The sequence below is a fragment of the Cupressus sempervirens genome, chromosome 5 (assembly GCF_028749045.1).
Source record: "Cupressus sempervirens isolate cs-2001-9-10 chromosome 5, ASM2874904v1, whole genome shotgun sequence".
Lineage (NCBI taxonomy): Eukaryota > Viridiplantae > Streptophyta > Pinopsida > Cupressales > Cupressaceae > Cupressus > Cupressus sempervirens.
Genome location: NC_143122.1, coordinates 57,174,337 through 57,188,903, shown reverse-complemented (window position 1 = coordinate 57,188,903; position 14,567 = coordinate 57,174,337). Strand labels below are relative to the sequence as shown.

Here is a 14,567-nt window from a genome sequence, read left to right as displayed (position 1 = left end):
AGCTCCAAGAAACCTTTTTATGATGATTTTTTCAAACCATCTAGTGTTTCAAATGTACTCTAGAGGTCATTTATCTGAATGCAGTGGTGAATTTCTGAGAGAACAAGTTAGTTAGGATAGATCTTTTACCACTAGAGCTAATATTTTCCAAGAGGGATTTTGTCCTCAGGAAGGTTGAGATGGACCAATTCCAAATCTCAAAACAACACAGGATTTTTTTTTCAAAAATAAATCAGAAAAAATAAATTCAAGAGACTACAAATGAGCTCCAAGAACCTTTTTATGATGATTGTTTCTAACCATCTAGGGCCCGTTTGGTTGCTGGAATACAACTGGAATAGGAAGAGAAAATTAGAATATGTTTTGTATTCTCTGTTTGGTGTGTCAAATCGGAATTGAGAAGAGGAATACATATTCCCATTTTGCCCCTAAAATGTGCATATGTCTATGTCAAAAAAATCCTCTTATTGGAATAGGCTCTTCCTATTGTCAATCTGACTTTCCCAAATTTAATATTTTTTGAGGTCCATGGTTACTCAGGTTTCCAAATAGGAGCAATGTTTTACAGAGATTGAAGTTGCTGGATGATAGGAAGGCGGAATACACATTGAGAGTTCAGCCTGTGTGGTAATGGTTGCACACTGGGCGGAGTATCATGCTCTGTATGACGGTGGTGTACAGAGTGTTCGCCCAGCATGAGCTTGGATGTTGGAGGGCTGTGTGATCTTGGTCCTAAAAGACACACACCCCCGTGAATTTGAGAGCTTGACTTTGAAGGCTCCCTTAGTTCAGCACTGACTGATGATGTTGCAAAGCATTATCTTGCATTAGTGCATCGTGTATATTTTCAGTCTTTGGGGTCTGTTTGTAAATCTTGGAGGAAATTCATTCAGAGCAAAGAGTTCTATACCATGAGGAAATATGGTTAGTGACCCGTGGCTGCAAAGTATAAACTTATTCCTATTCTTGTTTTGTACAACCAAACACAGGATAAATATATTCTCAATCAAATTCCAGCTGAACCAAATGGTTTTGGAATTGCAAATTTCCATTCCCATTCCCAATCCCAATCCCCATTCCCATTCCCAATTCTAATTTCCAATTCCTATGCCAGCAACCAAATGGACCCTAGTGTTTCAAATGTACTCTGGAGGTCATTTATCTGAATGCAGTGGTGAATTGCTTCTGCATGGGATTGAAGGCATCGTACGCAAATGTACCAAATTTCTATTGTTGAACATATAAATATGATACAATTTTTACTACTGAGAGGAATTACAAAACTTTATTAGTTGAACTATTTTCGCAGCAGCAACATGACAACGAAGCGAAAATATTTCAAACAAATAAAATAATTATAAATTTAATTTCCAATTTTCTTATTGATGAATGGTATTGTGGAAGCATAAGGGATTTGAAATTCTGATACAATTATAGAGAAGTTCATGCTAGAGTACCACTATTAGTTACAAATGAATTCATTTGTCCCTAAAACTTGAAAGTTCATGCATCTGCCTAAAGAAGAAAGTTATGATTTTCATTGATTATATTAACACTCATCAATTAAACTTTAAAGTTTATTTTAGAATCCCTAAAATTTATTGACACATCTTTAGGTAGAACAGTATGTTCGATTGTTTATGCCCGCAAAGGATTTAAACAGGTTTTCTGACAGTGCCAGAAAACCATGTAAAGTGCTATAAGTTAATTTTCTATGGTTATCTATATGCAATAGCAGCCAAAATCTTTTGGTGGAAAACTAAAAGTAAAACATTTTTTTTGAATAAATTGAGGTTCAAACGAAAACAAGACAGATTTGAAAACATGAAAAATGTAGAAAAAGACATACATACCTACTTGTGATAAGCAATATTGTAACTTGCCTTGCTATGCTTTTGTAGTAGAATTAAACTTACTGGCCTTTATTTAAGGATAGGACAATGACATCAACCCATGGAACAAAGTATAGGGACAGACACATCTATCTAAGGTCATACAACAAATTTGGATAGCTACACATATCTATACATCATCAATAGGGACAAACACTTTTGTTCACAACTATTACAATTGGTAACAAAAACATCAAATCATATTCAGCCAACAAATTTAATAGGAGACAAATATTTTCAGTTACAAACAGCCAAAAGTTGTGATTGAAGGAAAACATATCCAATCATATATAACAAACAATTGTGATTGGGGGTAAACACATTTAATGTCTACATAAAAAATGGAGAGCAAGTTCTCAGTGTTGTTTTTGTTGCCATTGTTATAGATCATTGCCACTTTGATCACAAACAATATGAGATGAAAACTGTTGCCACTTGGGAACCTGACACAGCTTTAGTTATTTTGGTACAAATATTTTTTCCACTAATACATTTTTGTTGTCTCATCTCAAGTGAATTACAAAATGATATTGAATGTCGTTGAACTATTGTGCCTCTATCATCTGTTAGGTTTGCTACTTAGCAATTTTGACCTTGAGGTTCAGTTTTGTAATGCCACCTCTCAAGATGGGCATGGTGTATAAGTGATAATGCGTCCAGTTGCAACTGAGGCATTTTTTATTTTTATTATTTTTCAATGCTTTTGAATTTTGGTAGATATACTTTTAATGACATGACAGTTAATAACTCATGCGTTGAAGATGAAAATGCTCGAGTCCAAACAACATAACACATGGCTTTGACTTGCTTTGACAACATACTGCATTTTTATACTTCCTTTGATCTTTTAGACAAAATATCTTTTCAAGAACTAATAAATCTTCTCGAGACTCTAAATTGACAATATATTATAATATTATAATAACAACCTAGCACTATGATACTATTCCAAATCTAAGTTCAATCTAAAACTATCATTAGACACTCACTATACAAATGTACACTTTAAAAACTGATTTAAATGACTCGACCTAATGCGAGTTGACTTCAATATGTAATATAGTGACAAGCTATAATTATGAATAAAACTGATTAAAACACAACTTGACCCATATGTGTTGGAGTTAGAGAATTATGGTTTTGATGGCATGCAATGGTTCTATTAGTGTGGAGATGATGGTTGGACGACAGCAACAAGTGTAGATTAAAAGATGTTGATCATGAGCAGCAAGAAAAAAGTCACAGATTATTAAAAATAGAGATTTGTATTTTGAGGCACCTTTTGTATATCCACACAGGAATAGATTACTAGTTAGGCTCATGCACCATCCTTGAATGAACCTCCATTGGAGAAGTGATCAGGTTCCCACATGTATGCTTGCACTTATAAGGGCAATAACAGGGGTAGCATGGGACTCAATGGTTATTGAACAAATATGAGTTAGAGGTATGCTTGCTATTTCTTTCTGCCATTGTTTATTTCATGACAACCTATATTAGTTTATTTTCCATCCTTTATGGACTTCCAACCAGAGGAGCTGATCCTCTACACAATACTCTGCAAAAACAAAAAAAATTGTCTATTTGGAAGCCTGAATGCATGGAAGTACATTTGAGAATTTTATTTCTGAATTTGGTCGATGATGCACAACATACCTTTAGATATAGGTTCTCTCTAATCATTAATTACTATGCCAAATTTGTATACATACGTTAACTTAATATTGCTGTTAAGACCTTGATGACATTTTTCCATTTGCTAGACTGCTGTGGTCTAGAAAACTTCCTTATTTTCATTCATCGCGTGTTGTTTATCTGTGTCACTAGCCTTTGGCGGGCGCTTATGGTCTAGCAAAGCACAGGGATGGACGTTGGGAATGGGCAATTGCACTTGGTGAATCCCCATCTCCTAGATATCAACATGCTGCCGTAAGTTGGTGCTTAATGGCATTAATATTCTTCAAAAACATTTGCCTTGTTGTATCTTATTATTTGTTTTTCAATACTTGTTTGTGTCCTTAGGTTTTTGTCAATGCAAGGCTGCATGTTTCTGGCGGAGCTCTTGGAGGTGGTCGTATGGTAGAGGATGCTTCTAGTGTTGCAGGTATTATGTGATTCTGCTTTTATTTACAAATATATATAGCTTTTGGGTAAGTAGTTTTATAAACTTTTAACACTGATCAACTTTTGTAATAATTGCTGTTTGCATTGCTTGTTACTAGTCTTGGATACTGCAGTTGGAGTTTGGTGTGATAGGAAGTCAGTTGTGACAACTGCTCGGACAGGAAGATACAGTGCAGATGTTGCTGGTGGGGAAGCAGAACTCACAAGGCGCTGCCGTCATGCTGCTGCAGCTGTAGGTGAACTAATTTTTATTTATGGTGGATTGCGGGGAGGTATAAATTCGTTCCTGTTTAGAATTGTTTTCAAACATTGTGTAAATGTTCTCATTATTTTTTCTGTTTCCTGACTGATAACTAGCACTTATATTCCATTGCTAATTCACTAACACTGTTCCTGATCTTTCTTATGAACCTGTTGTTGAGAAAACTAGTTTTCTTAAGTGAATGTGATAAATTAGTCATTAAATGCCTAGAAATGAGTTGTTATGTTCTTTACATGAATGGAGATAGTTGCATACAAGTATTGAATTTTGGAAGCTGAAAGCAATATAAAAAAGTTAAAAAAGAAAGCACAGACATGTGATTTACCCTTGAAAACCTTATGTAGGCAGAAACTCCAGAAGAAGAAGGCAGTTGGCATTCTTTTGCCACCCAAGGATTTTGGTTTCCACTTGGGTGGTCTTCATTTGCTGCTATTTCTTTGTGAGGTCTTACATCCATATATAGCTGTACTAGTTTGGGTGTTATATTTTTTAGGTAAACCCCCGTGCATCCCTTTTTGTTCTTTTTTTGTTTGCTTTATTGTATTTTCTGTGCAGGGCCCATCTTGATGTAGATCTTTTCTATTCTACTTGGTGTACATTTGTGGACACATATATAATTTCTTTCTCTCTTTCCCACTGGGAATCAGGTTGTTTTATATGCGGAACAGTGGCTAATTTAATTATTTTATGCTTTATAGTGAATAGTCCTTGTTCATTTGGGTTAAATTTGGACTCCTTGTATTAGATTCTTTAGAAACCTTGTTAGTATTTGAATATGGTTATGCACCTTTCAGTAGAGTTTATTTGCCTTTAAAGTATTTTGAAATGGCATGGATGGTGTCACTTCATCTTTTTTCATTATAAAGTCTCGTACGTTTTTTCTTAGGTATTAAGTGCACCAAGCTTATATTTTTCTTTCTGAAATATATTCCGGCAGAGATCATTTTAAAGAAGTAGTCAAGTCGAGCACCCTCGGCCAGGCAACCATTTTAAAAAAGTCATTCAAATTAGGGAGTTAAAAAACATTTCCTTTTTTGAGTATTGGCAATGAATTCTTTTGGAGTGCATATAACAGTAGAATGAGCAGGTCAGCTGTAAAATGAACCAGATGTGACTACCATCCATAGAATGAAAGCATACAACTGTAGAAAAAAGAGTATACAAATATAACTCGTCTCAGCAAACTGCATATAGAAAGAACAAAAGTACATACAGCTATAAAATGAACAAAAGTATGACTGAATACAGCTGTAAGACAAAGCAGAAGGTTGTGGAATGCAAGCACACAATTGTGGAAGAAGAGAATATAGCCGTAACCATTTTTTTCCGAAGGAATGGCATATGGTTGCACACAGGTTTTGAACGATGACATGCAAATAGTTTATTACAATCACTTCTTAATTTTATTTATCAATAATGTTTTGACCTAAGTTACTGGCCCTGGTTCAGATCCGGGTTTTGGCTCCAGTATGCAGGTTCTGAAAATTCTTTTTCCTTGGGTTCTGGTTCTGCTTATATATATATATATATATATATTTATATTGGCGATAAGGTTATATTTTTATTATAAGTAAACTGGGATTTAGCTTTGCCCGAATCAGTGGCAGTTACAAATAGAGAACTGCCTCTCGCAAGAAAACAATACAACAATAGAAGGAGCTATGAACAAGTCCAGGGATTAAGTTTTGCTAATTGATTCATGTTTTCGTTCTTGTCTCTTTTCCCTTTAATTACTTGACATCCTTCTTCCAACCTTCCAGCCTCTTTATGCCACACCAAGGGTTCATTAATGGAAGACATTGCCTCCATTTCTTGATGTCAAGGACGGCTCTTTGATTAGAACACACTCCTTCCCTAAAGTCTCCAACCCTCCTGCATCAGAAACAAGGCTCTTTCTCATACTCTAAAACAAAAGAGTAGGCTCAACCTCTTTTGCTTTCTTCTGTGTTTCCAACTATTTTTCATTGGGGCTACCACAAGATTTATCCCTAATTGTAATCTTTGGAGCATTGCTACTCATTCCCTGTTAACACTTATCTTCTCCAAACCCCTTGCCAACCTCCCTCTTGCTAATCTCTTGTTTTCTTGTAGTGTTTGATTCTGGGACCTGAACAAAAGCCAAATCTGCATCTTTAGAAGCTTCCTTTGACTCACTATCCTCTTCTTTCTTGTCCGAGTAGAATTTATAGGATGCATCCTTCCACCAAGTTGCTTGTTTAAGCACTCTCTTCTTTGGGAAGTTCACGCCACACGCATCATTTGAAAACATTTTTTGCATCAGAAAGGGATACCTTTGTATAAGTACTGTCTTCTTTGGGAAGTTCACAGCTACATTCATCATTTGAAAACATCTTCTGCTAGTTTAAGCGACAATTCTGTTGGAAGGGATATTGTAGCATCCACCTCAACCAAAATACAAGGAAAAGTAGAGTGATTAATTTTTTGAGGTCCCACATCCACACTCATAAAATTACCTGAAGTATTCCTAATAGCTTTAGGACAGGACTCATATTAGAATTGAAGCAGTAGGGGAATTCATACCCATAGGGCAATCTTGTTGTAGTATTTGGTGGGTGGGTTGGGAGCTAGGTACCACGGTTTCAATAACAGGGTGTATTTGTTCTTCTAACTCCCAATGGAATCATAGAAGATTTTCTTCTCGTCCTGCTCATTGTCAATGGTCACAACAAAAAAACCCCGGTATCAAGATAGATATGAACATTGTCCTCCAAAATGGGGCCCACATATCTATAATCTAAACTTGAAGCTCTCCAACATTAGGTAAGAAACCCCAATGCTCTCAATTTGATCTGTTTCCATGAAATATTTGCATTTTCTACCATCTCTTTAACCTCTTCATCCAAGCAGACATATACTTTTTCTGTAGATAGCTCAACTTTTTTGTGCTCATAGCTCCTCTCTTTACTCTATTTGTTAACCGCTTTCGTGCACAACTGTCAATTGAAACCAACATTCCCGTTCACCTCCTAGAGAGTCTAACAATCCATCCCAAACTGCGTTTGGCCCCTTTCTTGGTGTCAAATAAAGGTTGACTTCTTGCAATTGGAGTGCCCTTGAAAACTTAGCCCATCGATGAGGGTCAAGGAAGAGTTATCTTGTTCAAAACCCCAACTTTGGCTCACTGCATTCTTCTATTCAAAGTATCTTCTTCATATCCAGCGGCGTGGAAGTCATCAAAACTTGATTGTTGGTAGCCCATGAGCTCACCATAGTCCGCATTCTGTCCCACGCCACAGATTAGCGGTGAGCCCTTAGGAAGGCCAACACGGGATTCACTGCAATTAGAGGAAATGACAAGCACCTCAAGCTTAGTGGGTCTTGAGAGGCAATCAAGGTTGTTGTGATTGGCATTTTAGACGCCAAAACCACTTGAGCCACGAACCCTACAAGCACAACCTTGAATAGAGCTCCCGCCTCCTTGAAAAGTCCATGTTTTTCCTTGGTTGCGTCATCATGACCCCTTGAAATATGCCTAGATTGCAAGGATCGCACTGAGTTGCCATGAATGACAACATTTGGCTGAGACATCAATGCCCTAGACCTAGCAGCAGACAAAAGTGCCAATTTTGAAATATGCAATATATGTGTGTGCACGTGTGTGTCTCTCTATATATATGCATATTGATGTATTATAAAAATTTAAATTTATATATACATCTTAGATTCATATAACACGTCTAATGTTAATTCATCACTAGTTCAGAACTTCAAACATATAATAATAATAGGATGTTAGAAGCATGATACACATAGATCCAATATTGCCAATAAATTAATAAATAAAATGCCTCATATCATATTCATAATTTGCAAAAGTCTCAAAATATCATTACACAAAGAAAATTTAAATTACAAGCCATATTCATCATGATCATATGATACAAGGTCAGCAGTTGGTTCAACTTCATTTGAGCTACAAGCCGGGTCACTCCCTATGTCTGTGTTTTGTTGAAGAGCTGCCTCTTGTTCATCTATAGAGACTTGGGCAAGTTGTGCAACCATGGCATCTAAATCAGCACTCTAAGGGGCTAGATTCCAATTCCTTGTCACAACCTCACAATAATCCAGTCTCTTATATGACAATAGGCAAAGGTTGGAGTGTATGTAGACCAAATCCTGTATGATTTTTTGCACCCAAACAGTGTTACATGACGAAGTGGATGTAGTACGTACTCCAATTCCACTCAGCTGAAGAACTTGCAACTTGTCAATTTTGCAGAATACATTTAGTATTTAATTTCAATATGATAGCATCATGATCGAATGAACTTGGGAGAGAACTTTAATAATTACAAGAGATTGCAAGAAAATGGAGCCTTGAGTATGTACATACCACCACTCATCAGCATCCATCCTATATGGAGCATGAAGAGTGGTAGTGTCATGACATTTGGGAGATGCAATTTCGGCAAACTTGGCAAAGACAATATTTCAAGTTTTATCATCATCATATATCTTTTGTAAATGCAGCCTTGTAGCCAGCAGCAACCTGTGTATCACTATATGGTGCCCCCCTCCTTGGTTGCATAACGATCTCTTGGCTGTAAAACCTTGATGACAAAGCATGTGCCAAGAGAAGTAAGGTGGTGGTCATTTGTTCTAACAGTCTACAATAGTTTTTTCCACAACTTCTAAAAATGTATTTGTATATTCCCTGGCCACTATTATTGTTTTTATGTTCTCCTTCATGGGGTCCATGCCATCATAAATTTCACCCAAACATGGCCAATCAGTGTCAGCATACCTAATCTTGCTCTTGATGGGCTAGGTGAATTTAAAAACATATTTTGCACGAATCTACCTTTCGTCATCAAGGATCAATGCTTTTTCTCTCTAGGCTTTCTATGTTTGATTGCCTCCATACGCTCCACAAAGTGTTGATGACGATAACACACAAGGCATCTCGCAGCTTCACAAGTCAATTGTGGAGATGCAAACTTGTTTCAACAACGTAAATTGGCATAAAACATACATGTCATATATCGAGTTCAACTATAAGTTTTTTAAAATCAAAACTAAAAAATAAAAGCAAACTTAAATTATCTTCAACAAATTCAAAGAAGAGGTCTTGAATATGGCTTTTGTATCATGTGATGATTAGTCACAAACATTTGTATCTCCTCGGCCTCTATGCAATTCTTTTTGACCTATTCAATTTGAGTGCCAATCTTTTGCCTGATTGGGTTGAGTGACTGAACTGTTCATGGTGTCCAAAAAATGTGATTATATGTGGCATCCACTATAGCCCCAATTGCCCCAATTTTTAGCTTTTTTCCATTTGGACTTGGGCAACATTTGTAGCCCCCACCATCAGAAATGATTCCATGAGGATATTAGCAATGAAACCTGCATCTTTCCCTTGCCTCTCACAATTCACTGCTTTCAAGACCATTGCCCATTCAAGTGCATCTTTCACTTTCCATCCATTAGAAATTGATGTATCCTTGATCACTCTCAATTGTGTCTCTATCAAGGCTTCCTCCTTTGTTGATAAGGTCGTTAACACCTTTTCATACATAATCTAAAGGAGTATTGCAAAGGGTAGTTACCATCTCTTGTTGATAAGATGATCTAACAATGTTGAATGGAAGCCTATTGGAATAAATGCAATGAGCAACACTCTGATCAGCAATCTCTCTTATTTCATTTTTGAAGGCGACATATAATGGGCTTCTTTTCATTTAACAATTTTTGGCTTAGAAGGTGGTGGCATTGGGAAGAAAGGATGTGGGATAACGGATTTTACCAAGCTACTAGGAGGTCTCCTTGAGCTTGTCTTGGTAGGGGATTGCATACTGTTTCCTTTGTTTCTTCATCTATCAGATTCCTCTTGTTCCATAGCATATTGCAATTTTTAATGCTTTGGCAGCCCATCCCAACTAGCTCCCTTACTAGAATGTATGAGCTTGAATACTATATGTTACAATGGTTACACCACTAAATTAAACTCCCAGCACCAAGTAGTGCTTTAACCATTGTTATATAATGCCAAAGTGGTGAAGCTGCACCAATTCTAAAAGGGCTCACCTTGTGATATTGCTATCAGGATTTAACTGTGTGATTTTTGAGTCAAACTCATTGACCCATGTTTCATGAGTAGTGATTCAACATGAATCCATCTCTCATGAGAATAAATGGAACACTTAGCACTCATTGGATCTAGGTGATGCTCACAGGGGTGAAGTAACGGGACTTCCCGGGAGGTCACCCAGCCCAGTCTACTCCAGCCTGAGCGCACTTAACTACGGAGTTTCCTCCATGGTTAAACCCAAAGCTTGCAACCCCATTTGCAAAACCTTCCAAGTGTTGTGCCTTATGAACCATTCATTAGAAAGCCCCTTAAACTCATCAATTGATAAGTAGGAGATAATTTCCACAGCAAGTCAAATTGTGATATTGCTATCAAGAGTTAACTGTGTGATTTTTGAGTCAAACTCATTGACCCATGTTTCATGAGTAGTGATTCAACATGAATCCATCTCTCATGAGAATAAATGGAACACTTAAGCACTCATTGGATCTAGGTGATGCTCACAGGGGTGAAGCACCGGGACTTCCCGGGAGGTCACCCATCCCAGTACTACTCCAGCTTGAGGGCTCACCTTGCCAACTGAACGAGACCTTTCATTTCCATTTCCAACCAGTGTGGAACTCTGAATAATGAAACCTAAAATAAAAAGAAAATTTGACCCATATATACTTAAATAAAAAAACAAAAAAAGGGCATTATAACCTTCTTATAAGTATAAAAAAGAATTCAAAACCTCTTTAATTTGTTTTGAAACTCTTGAAAAATCTACTGGAAACATGAACAAAATGAATATTCACTCACCTTTGACCACTAAATCTGCCTTGCCCAACAGTTCCTAAGCCTTTGATGTATGTCTCAGTCCTCCACATCGTTCACCTTTGAAGAAAAATTTTACACTTGTAGAACAAAGCAAAAACGGTGAAAAATGCTTGAGAGATGAATGGAGCAATATCAAATAACCAAATGCATGAGGTTGGAATCAGGGTTTCGCAAAGGTTTTTAGGTTTGAAATAAATAAAAATGGCATGTGGCATGTTTTTGGGCACGCACAACCTTGGGTGCCTGTGGGCCCCTCCTAGGTGGCCAGGATCCTTGTGGTCCTACTTTCTAGCCACCCAGGCCCTCCCGGGTGGAACCTGGGCAGAATCAGAATTGGGATTGCACGAAACCAGGTTCTGACCCTAATTTGAAGAATCCAATATCTTAGATTTTGACAATGATTTCTAAATGCATATTGATTATTGATAATGGATTCTGATTCCTGAATGCAAATATTATATGTAAGGTTCTATAATGTATATATGCATGCTTTATCCATGTTTTCATAGGAACATTTCAAGATTTCCTATATATTTTAAATTTTGCCTAAATTTATATAACTGTCCCCTAGTTGTCCTCAAAATTGGCCAAAAAAAAAAAATCAGCATCCCAGAAACTTGTCTGCCCTTCCCCTGCTGTTGCCATTAAGGAAACTTGGGGTAACCTTGTTATGATGGTGTCAATATATTTGATTTCATGCTTTACCAAGATTATGTTTCAGGCATTTTTCATCAATTTGCATTGTGGCTAGCAGTTTTCACGTGATCAGATTTGAGTAAAAAAGGAGACAAGTATATCTTGTTTAATGGTATACAGAGTCTTTCTTTGGGATAGATTTGAGCCTTTTTTGGGATGGAAGTAGTGAATTAATATTTGTCATAAATGGGAGTCTCCACATCTCCACAAAATTAATATAATCTGAAGCAGCCAATTTTAGTTTTTGCTCATCTGTTTGGACAACATTACTGGCTTGTTATGTGGGCGACTTTAGCAAGGATTCACATATTTTTTTCACTTATTTGTATCAAGGAAAGTTAAATTTATATGATACTTGTTGTACTAAAATATGATGATATTATCTGCAGGGGCCCTGCTAGATGATCTACTTCTAGCAGATGATTTTGCAGCCTCAGAAACATCTAGTGCTTATCCTTCTTCCGGTAGATCTCCATCTCCAAACAATGTATCTGATGGTACAATTATGATGGATAACCATTTTGCACCTCTCAATGGCCACATGTCCATGGAACTTTCAGAAAATGATGTTATCCAAAGGCAGAGGTTAGTTGCATTTGAACTCGCTTCTTCAATAGTCTGGAGAAAAATGGAAGCTTGTAAATTCCTTAAAATTGGCGCAGGACAGAAATAGATGAGAAAATCTTCTTAAAGTGTTATTAGTAATATGAAATGTCTATATATTTGCTTTACACTGATTAGTAAATATTGTATATTATATTTTCACTTTACACTGATTACCAAATGTTTTGCTGGGAGATGACTAGGAGTGAAGAGTCTCTGGCCAAAGCCTCGGCTGCAGAAGCAGAAGCAATAAGCAGAGTGTTAGAAAAAGCGAGGCAGAGCAATGGAGAAGTTTCAGAATCTGCTGATGGAGATCAAGGGCCAGATGCAATACCAAATGGAGTTGAAACACCAGGAAGGCCTCATGCAGCTTTGCCCAATGATGTTTCACTCTCTGCAGTTAAGATACATCATAGAGCGGTACGAATATTTGTTTAAAGCAAAGACATCATATTGGTTAAGGGTCAGTTGGCAAATGCTTCTATATGGTAGAGGATTTTTTTGGCTGTGTGATTTTCTGGATTTGTATTATCTAATGATATCTGTAGATGGTCCTTCGCAGTTTGATTGGACATTTAAGTCATTTAACAAAATCATCTAGATAAATAAATTAGAATGTCTATTTTATTGGTGTGCTATTTCTGTCAACAAATCATATACAAGGTGAGAAATACAAATGATAGCTCGTTGCCTGCTATAATTATTGTATTTAATTCTGTTTCTGGTCTATATTTGCAGGTTTATGTACCTGCAGAACCTGGGGGAGCCTTAGGTGGTCTTGTTAGACAACTGTCAATTGATCAGTTTGAAAATGAAGGCAGGCGAGTGAGCTATGGGACTCCTGAAAGTACTGTTGCTGCAAGGAAGTTATTCGATAGGCAAATGTCTATTTATAGTATCCCCAAAAAGGTTGCATCAAGCTCTTGTTTATTGCAATGGTTATTCAACTTATTTGTCCACACAGAATTACAATAGGCTATTTTTTTCTTTATCACCTGCAAGATAATGAAATAAATGACTTTGTCCAGGTCTTAGCAGATTTGCTAAAGCCTCGTGGCTGGAAACCTCCAGTGCGCCGTCAATTTATACTAGATTGTGGGGAAATTGCTGAGCTCTGTGAGAATGCAGAACGAATTTTTGCACGAGAACCAAGTGTTTTACAAATAAAAGCTCCCGTAAAGATCTTTGGGGATTTACATGGTCAATTTGGAGATCTGATGCGTTTGTTTGATGAGTATGGCTCTCCATCAACGGCTGGAGATATAACGTAAGTTTGATTAATTCACGTAAGAAGTTTGGTTCATCTCTTGTATTTTGTTATCGTTCAATTCAATCTTATCATATAATTTTCAATTTCAACCAGCAGTATTTTATGTTTTACATGCTTTAGAACATTTTGCTGGGATGTAAGCTATATTTGTAATGATGAGGCCAGAACTAAACTCTTTACTATCTTCTTTTGCATATTAAGCTCACCGTATGTTTTAGTTTCTCTTTCCAGAAATTAACCGGCATCCTGTGCAGTACCCTGGATTTTGAAGTGAAATAGGTGTAATTTGAGCAAATCCAGGCTGCAAAACATGAACCAAGATTGAAGCTATGGTGAACTGGATGGAATTTTTAATTTTTAAATAATTTTGAAATGGCAGTCCATGGTGTGATGGCTGTGTTGGAAAACTAGGTGACCATGCGGTACTGGTGCTGCTCTGTGTTGCTTTGTTGGTGTAAAGTCATTTTGGCCTCAGACCTTTAATGCACAGTGCACATGTATATTCTTTGGCTTGTAGGAGTTTGATTTGCATGTTCGGTCATGCACATGCTGGATTTCTTTCAAAATAACATGTAATCTACTCAGAACAACTTTCATTTCAAAAATTGAGAAGCAGAAATAAGTTTATGCATCTTCAAGGGAACCTTGGGTTAAGGTTGCATTGAAAGAATGCAGTTTCCAGTGCACGCTGATGTTCTAAGCAGGACCTCACAAAATTTTAAGATTTTCAGGTCAATTCAGCAAGCTTCCCTGTATATCAACCTCTTTTATTGAATCTCATCTGAGTTGGTAGTTCTTGGTTGTAATGGTTCTAGTTTTTTTCATGTCAAATTTCTCATTGAATTGAAG

The 14,567-nt window shown here is 36.9% G+C and overlaps 1 protein-coding gene across 1 annotated transcript in view; it reads left to right on the top strand.

The window, feature by feature from the left end:
* Positions 1-14,567, top strand: part of LOC149554537 (serine/threonine-protein phosphatase BSL3-like) — a 110,471-nt gene that overhangs the window by 55,537 nt on the left and 40,367 nt on the right. Inside the window, exons 9-15 of the mRNA XM_089828581.1 lie at positions 3,720-3,821; positions 3,915-3,996; positions 4,115-4,288; positions 12,235-12,430; positions 12,652-12,868; positions 13,187-13,357; positions 13,477-13,715. Of these exons, the coding sequence (XP_089684707.1) occupies positions 3,720-3,821; positions 3,915-3,996; positions 4,115-4,288; positions 12,235-12,430; positions 12,652-12,868; positions 13,187-13,357; positions 13,477-13,715 (1,181 nt within the window). The remainder of the gene's footprint in view (positions 1-3,719; positions 3,822-3,914; positions 3,997-4,114; positions 4,289-12,234; positions 12,431-12,651; positions 12,869-13,186; positions 13,358-13,476; positions 13,716-14,567) is intronic.